Genomic DNA, 17,160 nt, shown 5'->3' with positions numbered 1-17,160 from the left:
AAACTACGTACATAAAGCGTTGCCAGTGATTCGTGACCTATGCTCTATGGATTTGGATTTCAAAATCGTAGATAAAAGCGTTTGTTTTGTTTTTTCTTGTTTCCTAACGGTTTGTCTGAAAGTTATCTACTTATAAATACGGTACCATGATACTTAAAGAAGCATATTTGGAATGGCAAAAGATCTGTTCATTTTCAACTGAAATCCGTACTCGACAGCATTCGTTATACTACTGTTGATTGAAGTTAAATTCACTTTCGGACGTCACATTTATTTTTTAATTATCAATTACTGAAAATGTTGATTTCCTCATAATTACTGTGTTACAGTTTTGAAAAACAGTTTCAGATAGTATTAGTTAAAACAAAAAAAGTAAGCCCAGATTTAATAGAATACGTTACTCATATTTCATGTTCATTATAAAATAATATAATTATCTTTTCATCAAAAATAAACATGGAATGTATGATATTTTTGAGAAAAAATTGTTTTGTTAACTATTTCATAAAAATTGATATACCTTAATAAAAAATATGAACAGCTTTCATCAATTTATGTATGAATTCAGCAAAAGCTGTAATACTAAACATGGCGGAGGTTAAAACGTACCGACTTGATTTAGTGCGCGGTTGAGTTCAATATTTCATTTCCGGTATTGTTTACAAGGCCCGCTGAATCATACAGCTCACTAGATAGACTTCATAAATATTATATCGTATTAGACCGGCCGGATAAATTGAAATTTATTTCATTCGGACTGAAAATTATTTCTGCTTTAAATTGTTTTCGATATAATTTCTTTCGTTATATACAACAACTGCAATAGTAAAATTCACATTTTGACTTATTACAATTGCTTTCTAGAGTAGTTCATCATCCGGTCCACTCAAGGATATGTCTTTACCGTTACTCATACCAAAACCAAGCCGCTTTCTACCGTAATAATTTGATATACGATTTGATAAGTGACGAAGGAACATGAAAGTAAATTCAGTAAGCGCACGACAAAAGGAATACAAAACGATGTATTACACGACTCCTAATTCGAGAATCGTCGTTGGCGGCCGAACCCGGACTATCGTTTCGATCTTCGTATGCATAAACGGGTGACGTACAGACAGACAAGACTTAACAAACGTAAGTGATCTGCGCGACTATTGTTCGAATTGCACACGCACTGCGACTGTCGTCTGTTTGTGTATCAATGTCAATGTCAATTTATGTTTAAGTTTTGTTCTCATCACTTTTGTGTGGAATAAGAATTCAAGTAAAGAAAAAATCATATCAATAATTCCAACTTGCTCTTCAATGAATGTGGTATTCATGCAAACTTCCATACAAAAGTTTGTAAATCGGAAAGTGTAATTTTTTCATCTGGCATAAACATTGATACATTCGTTTTGTTTATTTGCACGTTACGTTAAAAAATAGTATTTTATCAACGATAAATTGCCCTTGTTTATCCGCTATCCACGGCTGTGCGGTGATACACCCATAAATCCAGTGAAAAAGTCAAATTGCAAGCCGCGCTCAGGCAACACTCAAACGAATTTTAACAAAACAAATTGGTGTTTCACATTTGTTTTAGATTTTTATTGCTCTAAATGGACAGATATACTCAATAGCTACCTGAGCCCACGGAAAAGAATGTGGATGTCAAACATCTCCTTGAGACATGAGGTCTAAATATCAATTGCATTGTATAACGATGATCCCACCCTTAAAGCGAAACGTATGACTGCTGCGTGGATGAAATAGGCAGGGGGTATCCAACCGTATTAGCTCATTATAGATACTCTATATCGGACTTTACACTTTAGATTTTTTCAGACTAAATTTATATCACACGATTCCTAATAATTTGTTAATGGTAGTTTGCTCATGTACAATCGCATTCATGGTGAAACATCAGAAACTTGAAAGCTGGGTTCACGCCAAACGTGCCTTAGTAATGCATTATGGATTAGGATTTAGAATGCATCATCTAAATTCAGGATGAAAACAAGTATACTAACGCAGCACAATGAACAGTGATTGTGGTCTAAAGTTTACAGTTTCATTCCACTCTGCACTCTCTGAATAATCCCTCAAAGCTTCGCAGCGCCGGGAACGGCTGATAAATGACGGAACTAATACCGCACGATTGCATTATAATGCAAAACTTTTTCAGCGACTGCCACGTTCCGTGGAAGTCGAGTAAATAATATCAAATAAACCGAAGATTTTAAAAGTTACGGTTCCATTAAAAATGTAGGTACATTTAAGAAAAATATCGATTTAAAAACACAGTCTACTGATGTTAGTTAGCTACTAGCATCAATTTCCAGTAATCTTAATAGATTCACACGCGCATAATTACACTTAATTGATGTACGCACATCAAGTCTACTATAAACAACAATGTGTAAAGTGACGTCACATTCGCCTGCCGAATCAGCGATACGTGTAGTTTGTATACGCGAGTATAGAGCGGGATTCTCTTATGATGATTTAGCGTTGAACGCGACACTGTTGGATGGATTTACCGCCGTATGAACGGATTATGTGGGCGAGAGCAAACACGGGGCAGCGGACGGCATATTGTGATTTATAGCAGACTTTTGATTCGCGGCTTTATTGTTGCAATGTAGCAGAAATAGGGACGATGCACTCTGTGTAAAATGGAACGATTGTTTGTTTATGTTTATATGTTTTTAAGGCGAAACTTATACGTTAAAGATGAGTACTCACTGAGCGAAAATAATAATTAATTATTTTCACTATAATGTAAATTTAACTGCGGCTGTGTTCGGTAGGCATACTCGTATCTCAGACAGCAATGTGTCTACTGTTTTTACTGAAGAACCTGTAACTACTAGTGTTTCCTTTTTACTTTTCTCAATGTCCGACGTAAATAAGATAAACAATAAATCACGTACGCCTATTTCCTCGCAACAACAAAACAACGCGTAGTGCGGGGATGCCGGGGAATTATGACAAATCATGCATTAAACATAGGGAATAAATGTTTTCTTATCACGTACCTATTCCTGTTTTGATATTAGTTTTCCTTTATCTTTATTGACACAGGTTTCGGTAGGGTGGATTTTTATTGGTGTTGTATCAAGACGCGACGAACTCGCTTCAATTTTATTTACTTAAGACGCGGTTGGTTTTTTTTCCTGAAGCATTTTTAGATCTCTCGTTTGGCTACAATCATCGAGTGCCATTTAAGTTTTTGAATGTCTTCCTATACAGGAGAATTCCGATTGAATGAGATTTAAATGGCGACCGAACAATGTGTAAACGTTTTGCGTTTGTTAAAAAGAAGCCGTAAATGAAACAATGTCTCAACCCCAGTATTCTTGGCTGCAAATCTAGAATATTTATCTCGACGCACGGCTCTCTGTGAAATTTGCATTTAAGCTTTTTGCACGCTGAATATGGTTTCTGCAGATAGGACCTATTGTAATTGCTAAAAATATTGCGACTTGGCATAAATTGCTTCGTGAAATCCTTCATGAATACATAAAAAAACTTACAGCAGGACTGTATCCTCAATTGTAAACGGAACTTATGTAACTGAAACAACTGAAATCTGCACTAAAATAAAGCCAGCGACGCACATTCCTTTTGATCGATTCTAGAATTTTTAATATTAACGCTGACACGTCTGTATGCAAGAAAAATAAAAAAAAATCCAAAGTTCCCAAAAGTTTATAATTCGAATTGCAACATGTATTTCAATGTCCATTTTTACTTAAATTGCACAAGTGGTCTAAAGCCATCTAATATATAAACCGTCAGACGGGGCGGCGCTGTGGTTTCTTTAACTCTAACTTAAGTTAGAAACGCCCAACTTTACTCGCCGACTCTTCTGAATGCTTCTTACAGGTGACTTTGTTTCTGTGTTTAAAATTTCGGGGAGATCCCGCTACGCTTTCGGATTTAAAGTTTTCGCACAAATGGAGATTTAGGCTTTCGTACATTATTTATTGTTGTTCTGTTTATCCGTTTGCATTTTGTTTGTTCGTTTATATAATCGATCTATTTTTTTGTATGAATATTAATGTACCTAGAGGGAAAAATATATATGTCAGTCATTTAAAAGATTAATACCTAATATAGATAAACAATCATGAACGTTGTGTGAGACGGTACGAATAGCTTGGTACCTATTTCTTCGGAGAAGCAGTCATGCTTTTCGATTTAAAGGTTAGGTAGGGGGTAACGGTGAAAATTTACGTTATAATATCTAAGGGGTACCCACTTACGTCACATGGGTTATGAGCTCGTCCTCGGGGTACGTGGGACTTCACGGTTTGCAGATGTTGGGAGCAGACCGCGGGCCCAAGGATGCTGTTAAGTCCCACAAACTTCGCACGTCCCCTAGGCGCGGTCGTCTCGTATAAGATCCAGTAGTCTGCCCAAAAGAAACCCCAAGGATGTTGCCATGAGCTCATCCCATCATCGAGGATAATAAAAATGCAAATATTGCAAATGGAACAAATTTTTAGGGAATTGTAAATACAAAAGGCTTCTAGCGGTTAATTCTGCCATAAACTTTCTGAGCATGAATGGATTTCAATTAAATAAAAGATAGAATCAAAAACATAATTACAATTACTCATCAAGTTCTGACTGCGAAGTCCGGTCATATTAAAGTAACTGTGTGAAAAAAACAAAAAACAAAAACGTGTAAACCTGTTTCCCACAAGACAATGTCTAAATTGATACGTTTTGCTTACATTCGCACTACTGTAATTTATTTAATGGATCGTGAATAAAACTATCAATTGAACAAACCTCAAGAATGATGTATCGTTTTCATCATGCCCTGTATTTTACTACGCTTATTGCACTAGTACAGTCTGCATCGTCAACCGAAGAACGAAATTCACATTGAAAACATCTTAATATAATAATTTTGGTATGGTTTAGAAATTATATCTATTAAAACTAGGAAAGTGTATGAGTAAATTATTTTTTATACCGTTCTATCAAGTATATTGTTCACACAAATACTATAAATTAAATATTTATCGATCGTTAAACTAATAACATATTCTAGTGTTCAAATTAAAATTTTAATGTCCAAAAATTAGATAAGATAAACATTTTAATTCGATATTGTCAAAATATATGGACAGCGTATTAATATGCTGACGGTATAAATGTGAGCTTCACGACATTAATGACATAATATTGACTGAGATTGCTATCTGCACAGAACGAAGTTAAGTGGAAAATAGCTACTTCAGATGCTTTTATGTTATATGCCATAATTTCCTATTAATCTGCAATGTTATAAGGTTGATTATTGTTTGCTTTTCTGGTTTCTGTTTGATCGAGTTTCTTGTAATATAGTTTACCTACTATGCTTGCTAATCGACAGAGAATATTTCTAAAATCCTTAATTAATTTTATCGTTGAGCTAGAACAATCGTTAATGCTATTTTAATTACGTTTTTGGTAATCACCAGTTAAAATTAATTTCATTGTTTTACAACATTTCAGCATTTAAAATAAATGTTAGTTTGTTAAAATAAAGTCTCTTACGTAAAAAAAATGCCAGTTTTATGATAACAATAAATTTGAGATTATTATAAAAAATGCGAATGTTTTGGCTTTCAGTGTCAAAATATAAATCAGAAGCTTTACGTTTCTCAGCAGTCGGCGCTCGTTTTAATTTCACACCTCGAGAACAAAACAACCATTTTTCAAAAACGTCCCGTGAAATCAAATGATTCGAAAAGATCAAAATATATCACAAAACGGTCATTCGTTCGGAATTTTTCGATGTCAATATTCTCCTTAATTTAGTCGGGCATAATAAGACAAGGCGCACACTAGAGAAAGCGAGCGGTAATATATCAAAGTTTGACAGGTACAAGCACGAAGCAATATGGCGACCGCGCCACCCAATGAGGTACTGCCCCGTCACGCGGTGTGCTCTGCTCCTAGCATGGATACATTAATCACGGCTGATTTATTAGGGAAGGAGTGACACATTTTATAATCTATTTTCGAAAACTCCAACGTGTTTTTCAAAATGGTGTCCGCCTGAGAGTTCGTAACAGCTGCGTCTTGTTAGCGCCGATTTCAGTGAAACGCTTTGTGTTATAATTATTTGCGTCAATGGTTACTTGTAGTTTTGGTTTAAACTACATAATATATATACGACCCTTGATATAGACGTTATTCATGTTCGATTATTGTGAGAATTACAAGCTGCGTGATCTTGTATTTAATATCAGTATATGAATGATTTATAGAGCAATTTATTGCATTCAATGGTTGATGTATTCATCGTATAAATGTGTATCACCTCGTTTTATTGCATTGAAAGTCACTCTTATGTTGTATAAGAAGGTTGGTGTTTTAAGTGGCCTACGAAATTGATTTTTAAATTACACGAGATGACCTCCCCTTGGAAAAGGAATAGTCTGAGGCTTTCGCGTGTCACATACGTTAGGGTTTGGCCTAATCCGCTCGGGACGTCGAATTTTATTGCTTTGAACCTTGATTTATGAGTTAATATCGGATCGGTATATCGGTCTGATAACAAAAGGGTTCAAAGACAAGTGTACCACAATATCTTCAGAGCATTTTTCAACGCGTCATCATTTACAATATTTTCTCGAAGATCACGTTTTATAACGAGGTAATCATTATGAAAAGCCCGTAGGTATTATTACGACAATTTTATGGAACTGGTTTTAATTTGGGCATAAATACCCGAATCTCTCCATACAATCATTTAGCAATTTACATTTTCAGAAGTTTCGAAATCATCTAGGGGCGCGATTGGGAACAAGATAATGTCGGAGTCATTTTGGTTCGTTAAATAACGTTTTTTTCTTCTTGGAAAAATACTTCATTAATAATTATTGGTAAATCTTGTTTTTCAAGTAGCCACTCAATTATTTTGATCGTCATCAGATCGTAAATTGCGCACCGAATTAAAACAATTAATTCTAATTAAACTAGATTAACTATAAAGAACAAATACACTAAGTGTTTATCTTAAGGAATCGTAACTAATTAAAGGCGGTAGAAGGCACGCGTGCCCCGCCCTGCATTGAGGCGGCGCATATTTAATCACAATGCAACGCTTACTTGCCGCCACCGGAGTACCTACTTTATTGAATACAGTTTTCAATTAACCATACTATACTACTAATAGCTACTAAAGAGAATGGGAAAAAAGGTAAGAAAATAAAACAAAAATACTTCAAACAAATCTTCAAGTTTTTATTACTAAATAATCGTCCGACCTGTGTTCTCCCATAAAATTACAATTACTCGATTCTTAAGCCAATATATAACTTCGTTCCGATTTATGGTTCACGTAATTTCACATAACCGATTTTTAAATCGATTCCGTTCATCCAGTACAGGTGAAGTAAAAAGTCGTCTTAACGTTTCCTTCCCTATCTTCAAGACCCCGTTTCATTTTCAACCTTTCAGTCAATTAAGCGTTGCCAATTTAAGAGTGCGCGACTGTACTCTGTCGGTCACTAATGTATTATTCATATTGTGTTTTTGAGATAACAAGCAAGCTCTTAAGTCGATACACATCTAGCGACTGATTGGAAGGCAACGGAGATAGCGGGAAAACCGCTTTGAGTCTCGGAAACTCCATTAAAATTACACCCAGGTGAGGCTGTTGATCTTCGATTGTTACTGATAGATAAAACGTTAAATAAATTCATAATTACTTTTCTTACTACGAAAAAGCTATTATTACATTTAAAAAAAAATCAAAGCGCTTTATTTATTGACAGATACATATATATTAAAATCTATACCCATTTCAACGCACCACAGTATCACCATCATTTTATTTGCACTCCCCTGTTTTAATTACTCCGAGTATCGATACCGTTCATCATACGATCTTTTATTTTAACAAATAACTTGTACAACCGTTTCACAAATGAACACGCTATAGCTACGAGCGTTATGTACTTTATAAACGGTCAGTTGATTTCGAAGACCACCCAAGGTGTCTGCGTTCAGCCTCTCGCGTATACCTACATATGTGCCCACCCGCATATGTAAGTACATACCTGCCTACATTCGAATCACGAAACGAACGATCGACCCTAGGTACAAATTTCGTGACATCGAAAAAAAAAAGTTGTAATTCCGAAATTTTTGCCTCGATCTTACAAATTTTAGTTATTACGTTTCACGAAACCCGTTGGTCCGAATATTTAATGAGGAAATTCTCGAATAACAGCAAGGGCTATTATTTAAAACCGTTCCAATGGCGTTCGGTAATGAGACGATAATTTAGCAAAAAACGCTTTCGACAAGTTTTGGTCGAAAAGCATGCATCAGAGAGTATGGATCTAAATGAGCAGTGAAATAATAATAATATTTCTAAAAAATTATGTTTTATTTATTTCTTTTTATATTTATTTAATATATTTTGTACACATAGCTGTTAGAAGAAACACGACAATAAGGATAACAAGTACAAGGCACTACTTATTTCATACAGAGATTTGAAATCTCTTCCAGTAGGCCCGCAAAAGGAAAAAAGAATTAGGAACTCAAACCTAGTCCATACAGTAAACATTACATATAATAACATATACATATTACAAGATACAAAACAATATAAGTATATAAACATACTGTTTTAATTTCAAGATTTCTTTGTAATGATATTAGTTTTGGAATGATTCTAGTTTCGAGTCTCTGAAATGGAGCTATTTCATATTCTCAGACTAGTAATATCAATCGATATAAAAACTAAATACATAATGGCTTTTGTATGTAGTACAAGTATAGAAAAGTGATTGATTTGACCTAGTAAAAAATGATTGCGAAATCTGCCTTCACTTTTCCTTAATAGCGTTGTCTAGAGCCAGTCTGAGTGTGTCCTAGACACATTTGTGAACTGGACAAACACGATCTACCTACATGCTATTTTAATTTCTTTTATGACATATATTATGTATATAAGGTTTGTGTAGTTTCATACAAAAAAATTTTTAATATTAAGTATTAAAAGTAATTGTTACTACGTATTATATTACTATATTTATTAAAATCTTATTATAGGCAATTTTTTTTTAAAAGATTAACAATAACATTTTAATTAATATTAAGGGACAACTTAGAGTTTGTTGACTATACAGATGACCTGGCTTAAAAATCTTTACGATTAATGTAACTATACTGAGATCTTAGAACTTATGTCTCAAGGTGGGTGGCGCATTTACGTTGTAGATGTCTATGGGCTCCAGTAACCACTTAACACCAGGTGGGCTGTGAGCTTGTCCACCCATATAAGCAATAAAAAAAAATCACGACATTTTGAATATAAAACTAAAAAACAGCACAATAAACAGTGATATATTTCATACTAAATAGCATTGATTTTTTTTTGAGTAGTTTTGTTTTCATTCCTGTTCTGTGTTTTTTTTTATCGATTTCAATTTTAAACCCTTTGATACGTCCCACTGTTTGTAGGCCACATGTTTTCTCGAGCATTTCGAAAAAGAAACGAAACCCTACCGATCCGTTAAAACAACAGCTGTAAATCAAACTGAAAAGTTTTACGAATTAGGAACAATTAAAACATCAAAGCAAACAACAGTTGTTGCGAATGTCCTCCGCAATTGCGGGACCATTGTGAATTACGATCGGGTTTACAACCTATAGATCTTAGTCCGAAATTCTTTACGACTAATATAACTTGTGCAATCCTTTGTCACCCCATGGTGGGGGCGAGTTAGGCAAGTTTCTTTTGTTTGCGACACGTGTTGCAGAACGGGTTGCGACCGTAGCTTTTGAGGGAATATGGCGTCGATTTCCTCGGAAGTATTCTTTGACTTATTTCTTTTGACATATTTTTGGAACTCGAATCGTCCTTTTAACCAAAAGGAGACAATATGGTAAGCAACTTTAACGAAATATTCGATTGGATGGGTTCGTTTTTTTTTTATTGTTTAGATGGATGGACGAGCTCACAGCCCACCTGGTGTTAAGCGGTTACTGGAGCCCATAGACATCTACAACGTAAATGCGCCACCCACCTTGAGATATAAGTTCTAAGGGTCTCAGTATAGTTACAACGGCTGCCCCACCCTTCAAACCGAAACGCATTACTGCTTCACGGTAGAAATAGGCAAGGCGGTGGTACCTACCCGTGCGGACTCACAAGATGTTCTACCACCAGTAATTACGAAAATTATAGCTTTGCGGGTTTGATTTTTATTACACGATATAATTCCTTCATCGTGGAAGTCAATCGTGAACATTTGTACCTACGTATTTCATTAGAAAAATTGGTACCCGCCTGCGAGGTTGGAACACCGGTGCATCGCTAGATACGAATGCACCAGACGTCTTATCCTTTGGGCCACGACTACTTCAAAACTACTTCATGTATAAGAGGATACAATTTGTTAATGAACAAAGCTTGTAAATTGACACAGCCCATTGTAATATAACGACAAAATACCATGTTTACGCAAAATAACGACTTTCTTAAATATATGTATAAAATAAGAATTTATATCGGTATTTTAATAGCAAATAACGACACATATGATAGTAAAAACGATCATAAATAAGCCTTTTGAAATGCGAACCGACCTTTGAACGACTTTTTTGTGGCGCTGATGGCAATACGAATGGTCTTACGACATCGCCCCTACGCCGGAACACGTAATACGTACGCAGATGACATCTTCGAAGCTCTTGACTTGCATAGCGGAAACATTTTCCCTCATTATATAAATATTAAGGCCGCGACTGACACTACACGCTTTTTTGTCATTCTGCAAACTCCGCCCACGCCTTTAATGAAGCCGTTTATGTCATGTTTATTGCTTTTACAGCGCTCTCCGGATCTTGAGGTTAATTTACAAGGAGAAAATTGACACTGGAACCGTAGTAGCGGTCTAATTAGTTGTCACACGTGTGCCTTGGTGACGTTTTTGTAGCTCCAGCTTAGGATGCGCTCATCTTTATAAACATAAATTCTTTATTATGACATTATTTAAAACACGACGCCGCAATGGTGCGTATATGGTCTTTAGGTATATTTTAAAAGAGATTAAGTTGTAACTTTTATTATAATAATTCATTTTAGCCATGCGTATTTCCCATCTAAACATGTGTATATTAAAAAAGAACATAAGTATATTTATGTGTCTCTGTTTTATGAACCCATCTCTGGTTCACATACTTCTGGGATGCCTAGTTGGAAGCCAGATGACCGTGTGTGATTTGCTCTCGATTTATTTATATATTAGGTACTTGTAGGCAGATAAGTCTATAGGTCCACTTGACACTAACTGGGAGACAAGACATAAAGTCAAATCTCCATTACCTACATTAGAGCAACAACTGTTCTAATGGAAGCATATTGTACATTCTTGTCAAAAGTCCGTATGACATTAAGTGAGAAAATAAGACTATAAAAATAATACCTACTATGCAATGAAGGGGAAGTTTTAGAACATAAATAACTTTTACGGCTTAGTCTCGTGTCTTATAATGTCATTATATTATTTCCAACACTTCGAATATTTAATTAACAGTTTTTGAGATCGCGGACGGTTTTCATGTCCGTAAAAGTAGTTTTAATTGTATTTAAAACTCACGAAAATCGAAGAAAATACTAAATATATACAAGTTCGATTAATCCAGAACCCGTCTACTAAACATGTAAGATTCTTGTGGCCTAAACGATTCCATATATGTCCTTGTGGACTAAGCATTTTATTATCTCAAAGATACAATAATGACTTTAAACTTATTAATACATTAAGTATTACATTTAGTATTCTACACCTATACTTTGGTAGTGTGTGCTCGTAATTAAAACGTCTCGCAACAATGTATCTGAATTAAAAAAAAAAAACGTGACCGTCACTATTATTGTTCGTATTAATCAGTGCCAGCCCCCAACTTCACATAAAGAAAATAAAGGCCGCTTTATATTTATGCTTTGCTTCCAGGAGGCTTTTACGGCTTAGGTAATTAGCGTCACTCAATTAACCACTACTCCGGCAACGGGAATTTTTGTTAATTATTAAAAAGGTTGCACTTAAGTTTGTGTACCGGGAAACCTGAATTATGGCTCAAACGAGATATCTTTATTCATTGAGCTCTGCAACATTGTATTGTACCTGCCTGGTGTTGGTTTGGTATTTACTACGTGATTTGTAGAAGTATGTGGATAATGTGATGTGATTGATTCCGTTTTTTCTTTTAAATATCGCACTCAATGAAGTTTCTAACGAGATTTTCCTTACAGACGCAAGCTTACGTCATTCACACTCATACAAATTATGTTTAGCGGTGATCAAAGTCAAATAATATACACCACAAAACCCAGCCACCTATTGTGAATTTATTTTTGTTTTTATTGTATTAGATGGGTGGGTAAACATTGAAAACCTCTTTTCTGTTATCTCCAGTAGTAGAGACTTTATTTTGTACACAAAAATGAATAATTACTTTATTTCAATTGTTATTTAAATATAACAAATATTCAAATCGATTCAAATAAGTATATAATTTATAGATATTGGATATCGTATAAGGTCCACTTTGATGTTCTTCGATTTAAAAAATATTACTACTGCGCCACAACTGGTCGTAATATTCGCAGGGTTTTAAAATAAATTTCTCGAAAAGCACCGTAGCCTTAAGAAAACATCATTACGCTTATTTATGTCTTTCAGGACAAGCCTCGTTAACCTATCTCATAATTGATCATTCATCGAAATTAAATACCTAATGATCATATTGTATTGCATATAAGTAAACAATGAATGTATTTTTCATGGCACATTCTCACGGCTCAAACCCGTTACAACTTAAAAGGAATAGATAAGGCCTGATGAAGAAAGTTGTGTGGATACAACGTCGTGCTTTTAATGTGCCCTCGATCTGAGTACTTGAGATAATTAAGCCATTAGATTGGTTCTCAACCCTTCAATATTGTGAGAAGAGCTCCGCTTAGTCACGGACTATTTTTGTAGCTTTTTCGTTCAGTAAGCCAGGCAATGTGTTCCTTTATCGCTAACTTGAGTGGGTCGATTTTGACACATATTTATATTACAATCGTATTTATTTGTTCGTTTTCGTTGTTTGAAAATGGGACCGTTTTATATGGGATTTGATATATTGTTTGTTTTCAGAGCAGACTTTATATTACAAAGGCTATTCATTTAAATTGTAAGGTGGATAATAACTAATAATTTTCCTTTCAACAAAAAAAAAGCAGTGTATAAGTTAATAATATGACGTTTGTTGGAACGAAGTTTCTTATGGGACGATGCGGAGGGATACCCTAACCGGGAAAAAAGTCCGTAACGTAAGATTTTTATTAGTAATGCACACAGTGTACGACTTAACTTTGGAATAACGTACAAAAAATAACATATTTTTTTATCAAATTATGTGATTATTTTAAATTAATTGACCACGATCTCAGAGCGTTCGTTTGCGCAATACACTAACTCTTATGTAAACAACCGTGAATGAAGTGTACCACAATAAGTTCGCACGTTACCGAATGACTGTGGGTTGTTGCGAAACCTCCAGTTTTGTTTTCTTTATAGCTCGAATAGAACTGAAAATTAATATTTTTATAATAAGGAACTTCGTTCCTATCCGGTGTCCCACGACACCACAACTTTTTTTTAATTCCAGAATAATCTCATCACCGACGATATTTGTAAATTTTTTTTCGCCTTCCTTTCGTTCACAAATGAAATAAAAATAAATTTAAATTAAGACCCGATTGGTCTCAATCTGGTTTAGGTATTTCCAACGCACAAAACGAGAAAAAATAAGCATGAAATCTCAGCATGCGTTCCGAAACCTATATATTATTACGTCGACGATCACGCAATGTAAGCGGCATGCAATGAACGCTTCTACATAACCGCTGCAGGCTTAACAACGATAGGGCTGTCCGTTCTGTCGCGATTAATTTAAGTACCAACGCTGAACTTCACTATTGCTTTTTGAGTTATGAAAATTGAAACTTAAACAATAGTGAAATATATTTGGCTAGGGTACATGTTATGAGTTCCGAATTTTCTTCTGCAAATGTAGTCTCCCATATCGAAGTTGTAATTCTTAATCCAAGAAAAACATTGACGTAAAGCTTGTAAGTAGTCGGCAGTAATCTTCATGTGATATCTATAGATCAGGATGCCAATTAGTTTATCTCTGCTTGTCAACGACACTGTCGCTTAGTTTTATAGAGATCACCATGTTTTGTATGTTGTTTTCTTTAAGGCGTATTTCAAAACTGAATTTATGCCATTTACGAATCTTGATAAAACGAACGAAAATTATGCCTCGGTAAAATATTTATTTTTAAAGCTGGGGCAGCCCTGTATTCTTTAAAATTTTCGCGAGTCACGTGTAGGTTGGCTTCTTATTCAGCTTACGAGGTCCGCATCGCGTTCTCAGTACTCAATTCTGAAGGCATTCAGCCAAGAAAGGAGTATCAATATTGTTTAATTATGTTTTTCAGATCACTTTGAAGCTAAAATTAGGAAGAAATTATTATTTTGCTCCGTTTAAAAAAACTTCTTGTGTTCCACTTATGTTATCGTTAATTGTGATCATATCGTTTTAATGCAAATTATCGCGCCATTGCTTGCTTATGTTATTATGTCGGTAAATGCATTGGCAGCCAGTACTCGATTCGGTCGGAATGCTCAAAGGCGGGATTCAGCTCGGTTTATCAGCTTCGACGTTTTAAACGAAATGAAGCTGTCGTCACCGGCAATTGTAACGTCATTTAGGAAATAGCCATTGCGAGACAAGCAATCCCATTCAGCATTCAAACGCTTCGCTGAAAGGAGAACGTCGGTCTGTCGCCACGAGTCCCATTTTGGTCTGCGACTGGAAATAATAATGAGCGGAATTTTTAATCGTTGCTTTTATTGTTACAGGAGCGAACGGCCTCAGGAGACGAGGAAGACAAACCTACACTAGATATCAAACGCTAGAATTAGAGAAAGAGTTCCACACGAACCACTACCTTACGCGAAGGAGACGCATAGAGATGGCGCACGCGTTGTGCCTCACGGAGAGGCAAATCAAAATATGGTTCCAGAACCGAAGGATGAAGTTAAAGAAAGAGATCCAGGCTATAAAGGAGTTGAACGAGCAGGAGAAACAGGCGCAGGCGCAGAAGGCGGCAGCGGCTGCTGCGGCGGCCGCGGCTGCTGCCCAGGGACACCCCGAACATTAAAACATTTGAACCGTCGCGTTGTCGTCGTCGAGTGATAGTACCGCGTCCGCCGAACACTCTTTAGCTTTGTGTTTTTGTAAATTGTTTTGTAATTCGTTTTTTTTTTCGTTATTTAAGTGTTGTTCGGTTGTTGTGATTATTTTAAATTAATTTTAATGTAATGTTTTTGATCGATGATTAATTGATACGAACAATAAACTGTTGGATGCTAGAATAGAAACGGGTCGTATTATTTTTGAGTGTCGATTAATTTGTTTTTGTTGATTTATTTTAAATAATTTTATTCGCGTGACCTTCGAAGATGTTCGCGTTCGGAAACCAGTGCAATTTGTAGAAATCTCTTCCGTGTAATATAGTGCGTAGGTGTACCGTAGTATTGATATGTGCGATCGTAGGGCGCTTTCTCGGCAGCGCCGGCGACACGAACAGTTACATTGTACAAATATTATATGCCTACCAAAGAGACCCGGTCTCGTACCCTTAAAGCTAAGTAAATAAAGGAGTTGTAAATTAAACAGTGAAATAAATAATTTTCCGCGCCATCCTAAATCCTTCAATACTCTCGCATAAGTATAGTGTAAAAGTAATCGTGTTCCTGCAGTTTAAATAGTCGGTGAAGTTAAACAAATTGCCATAAATATAAGTAGTTCTTATTTAGTCGGTAGCGTTGTAAATAGTTAGGGTAACGTTGATATTGATGGAAGTGAGCGGTTCGCGATGCGCCGGCGCCGTGGAATGAGGAGAAAAAGCAACGAGCCAGTGCGGGGCGAGCACGAGACGAATGAGGGGGTGGACAGGGGCATGCGGAGGGGGGAACGCGCGGCAGCCCATCGAACAAGACTAGGTGAGTTTTTGTCAAAGTCACCGCCATTATTTATCGAGTGGAGACGGTCGCGAAAAACTGAATCGCCGCCACCAGTCGATGCGATGCCATTTTTGAAGTCGGCCCGCAAAACTTCTACTGCCTGCTTACTGTTTTGCGATGTTTTAATTTACTAAGTCCAATGCCCTTTGATGTTAACCGGCCGTCTCCGCTCGGAATCAGTTGAATGCCGAAAGTCCGGCTCGACGAAACATTATCTAGTGTACTTCAAAAATGAAATTAACTGGTTTCCTGCGCTGTTATAATGAACACCAGTTAACCATATTACATAACATAATTGAGTGATCAATGGTTAGGAGAATCCCTACGCAGCGAAGCCTTCAAAGTTTAATAAGCTGCATGTAATTACTCTATCGACTGTTGGGAGATAAAACGGTGGGAAGTGTTAATAAAATCGACCATAATACACTAAGATACGTATATATAGGTACGTAGGTATGACGCGCGATACGAAAGGAGAGTTAAGCAACCGTTAAAAATAAATTCCGAAGCTCGTTCAACCGGACCGTCGGAAAAAGGAAGTCTCCGAATACTTATTACCTGCTCTGATTTGGTTTCGTTATTGACGTCGAGATATTTTTTAATTGTATCATACGTAGATACGTGTCAACTTATCAAATTAGTATACCTATATAATAACGTGTCTCGAGATTTGGGGGGTAATATTAACACACGTAAATTAATTAAAGTAAAAATTTGAAAGTATTTCATAAACTAGTGGTCCCGCAGTAGTCGAAATTCGACTATAATTAATTGAAATTATAAGTTTGTACACTATTAAGATTCTATTTCTTCAAAGACTATTATACTTCTATAATCACAAATTTCGCCAAGACTACACTATAAAAAATATTAATAAAGACAAACAATATTTAATCTATTCTCAATTTGACAACAGACGTCAAGAACAAAAGTTTGACAATAAATAAATAGTATGAATACGTGTGTGCGTCAAATACATGGTATGTGCACTTCTTCTCCATATTCTCTATAAGTATGGAAAATTTCATACTCCTCCGTCCGCGCAATTTTCGTAAAAAGGGACACAAAG

The 17,160-nt window shown here is 35.8% G+C and overlaps 1 protein-coding gene across 2 annotated transcripts in view; it reads left to right on the top strand.

Moving 5' to 3' along the window:
• Window positions 1-17,160, top strand: part of Ubx (ultrabithorax) — a 145,027-nt gene that overhangs the window by 95,780 nt on the left and 32,087 nt on the right. The window contains exon 2 of one of the 2 annotated variants that reach the window (XM_012694101.4): window positions 14,925-16,070. In XM_012694101.4, coding sequence (XP_012549555.2) covers window positions 14,925-15,226 — 302 coding nt within the window. In that variant the 3' untranslated portion in view covers window positions 15,227-16,070. Of the gene's footprint in view, window positions 1-14,924; window positions 16,071-17,160 lie in introns of those variants that run through there. The other variant, NM_001114160.1, reaches the window with a different exon arrangement.

Source organism: Bombyx mori, chromosome 6 (assembly GCF_030269925.1).
Source record: "Bombyx mori chromosome 6, ASM3026992v2".
Lineage (NCBI taxonomy): Eukaryota > Metazoa > Arthropoda > Insecta > Lepidoptera > Bombycidae > Bombyx > Bombyx mori.
The sequence above is the reverse complement of the archived record's forward strand: the minus strand, read 5'-3'. Positions and strand labels throughout refer to the sequence as shown.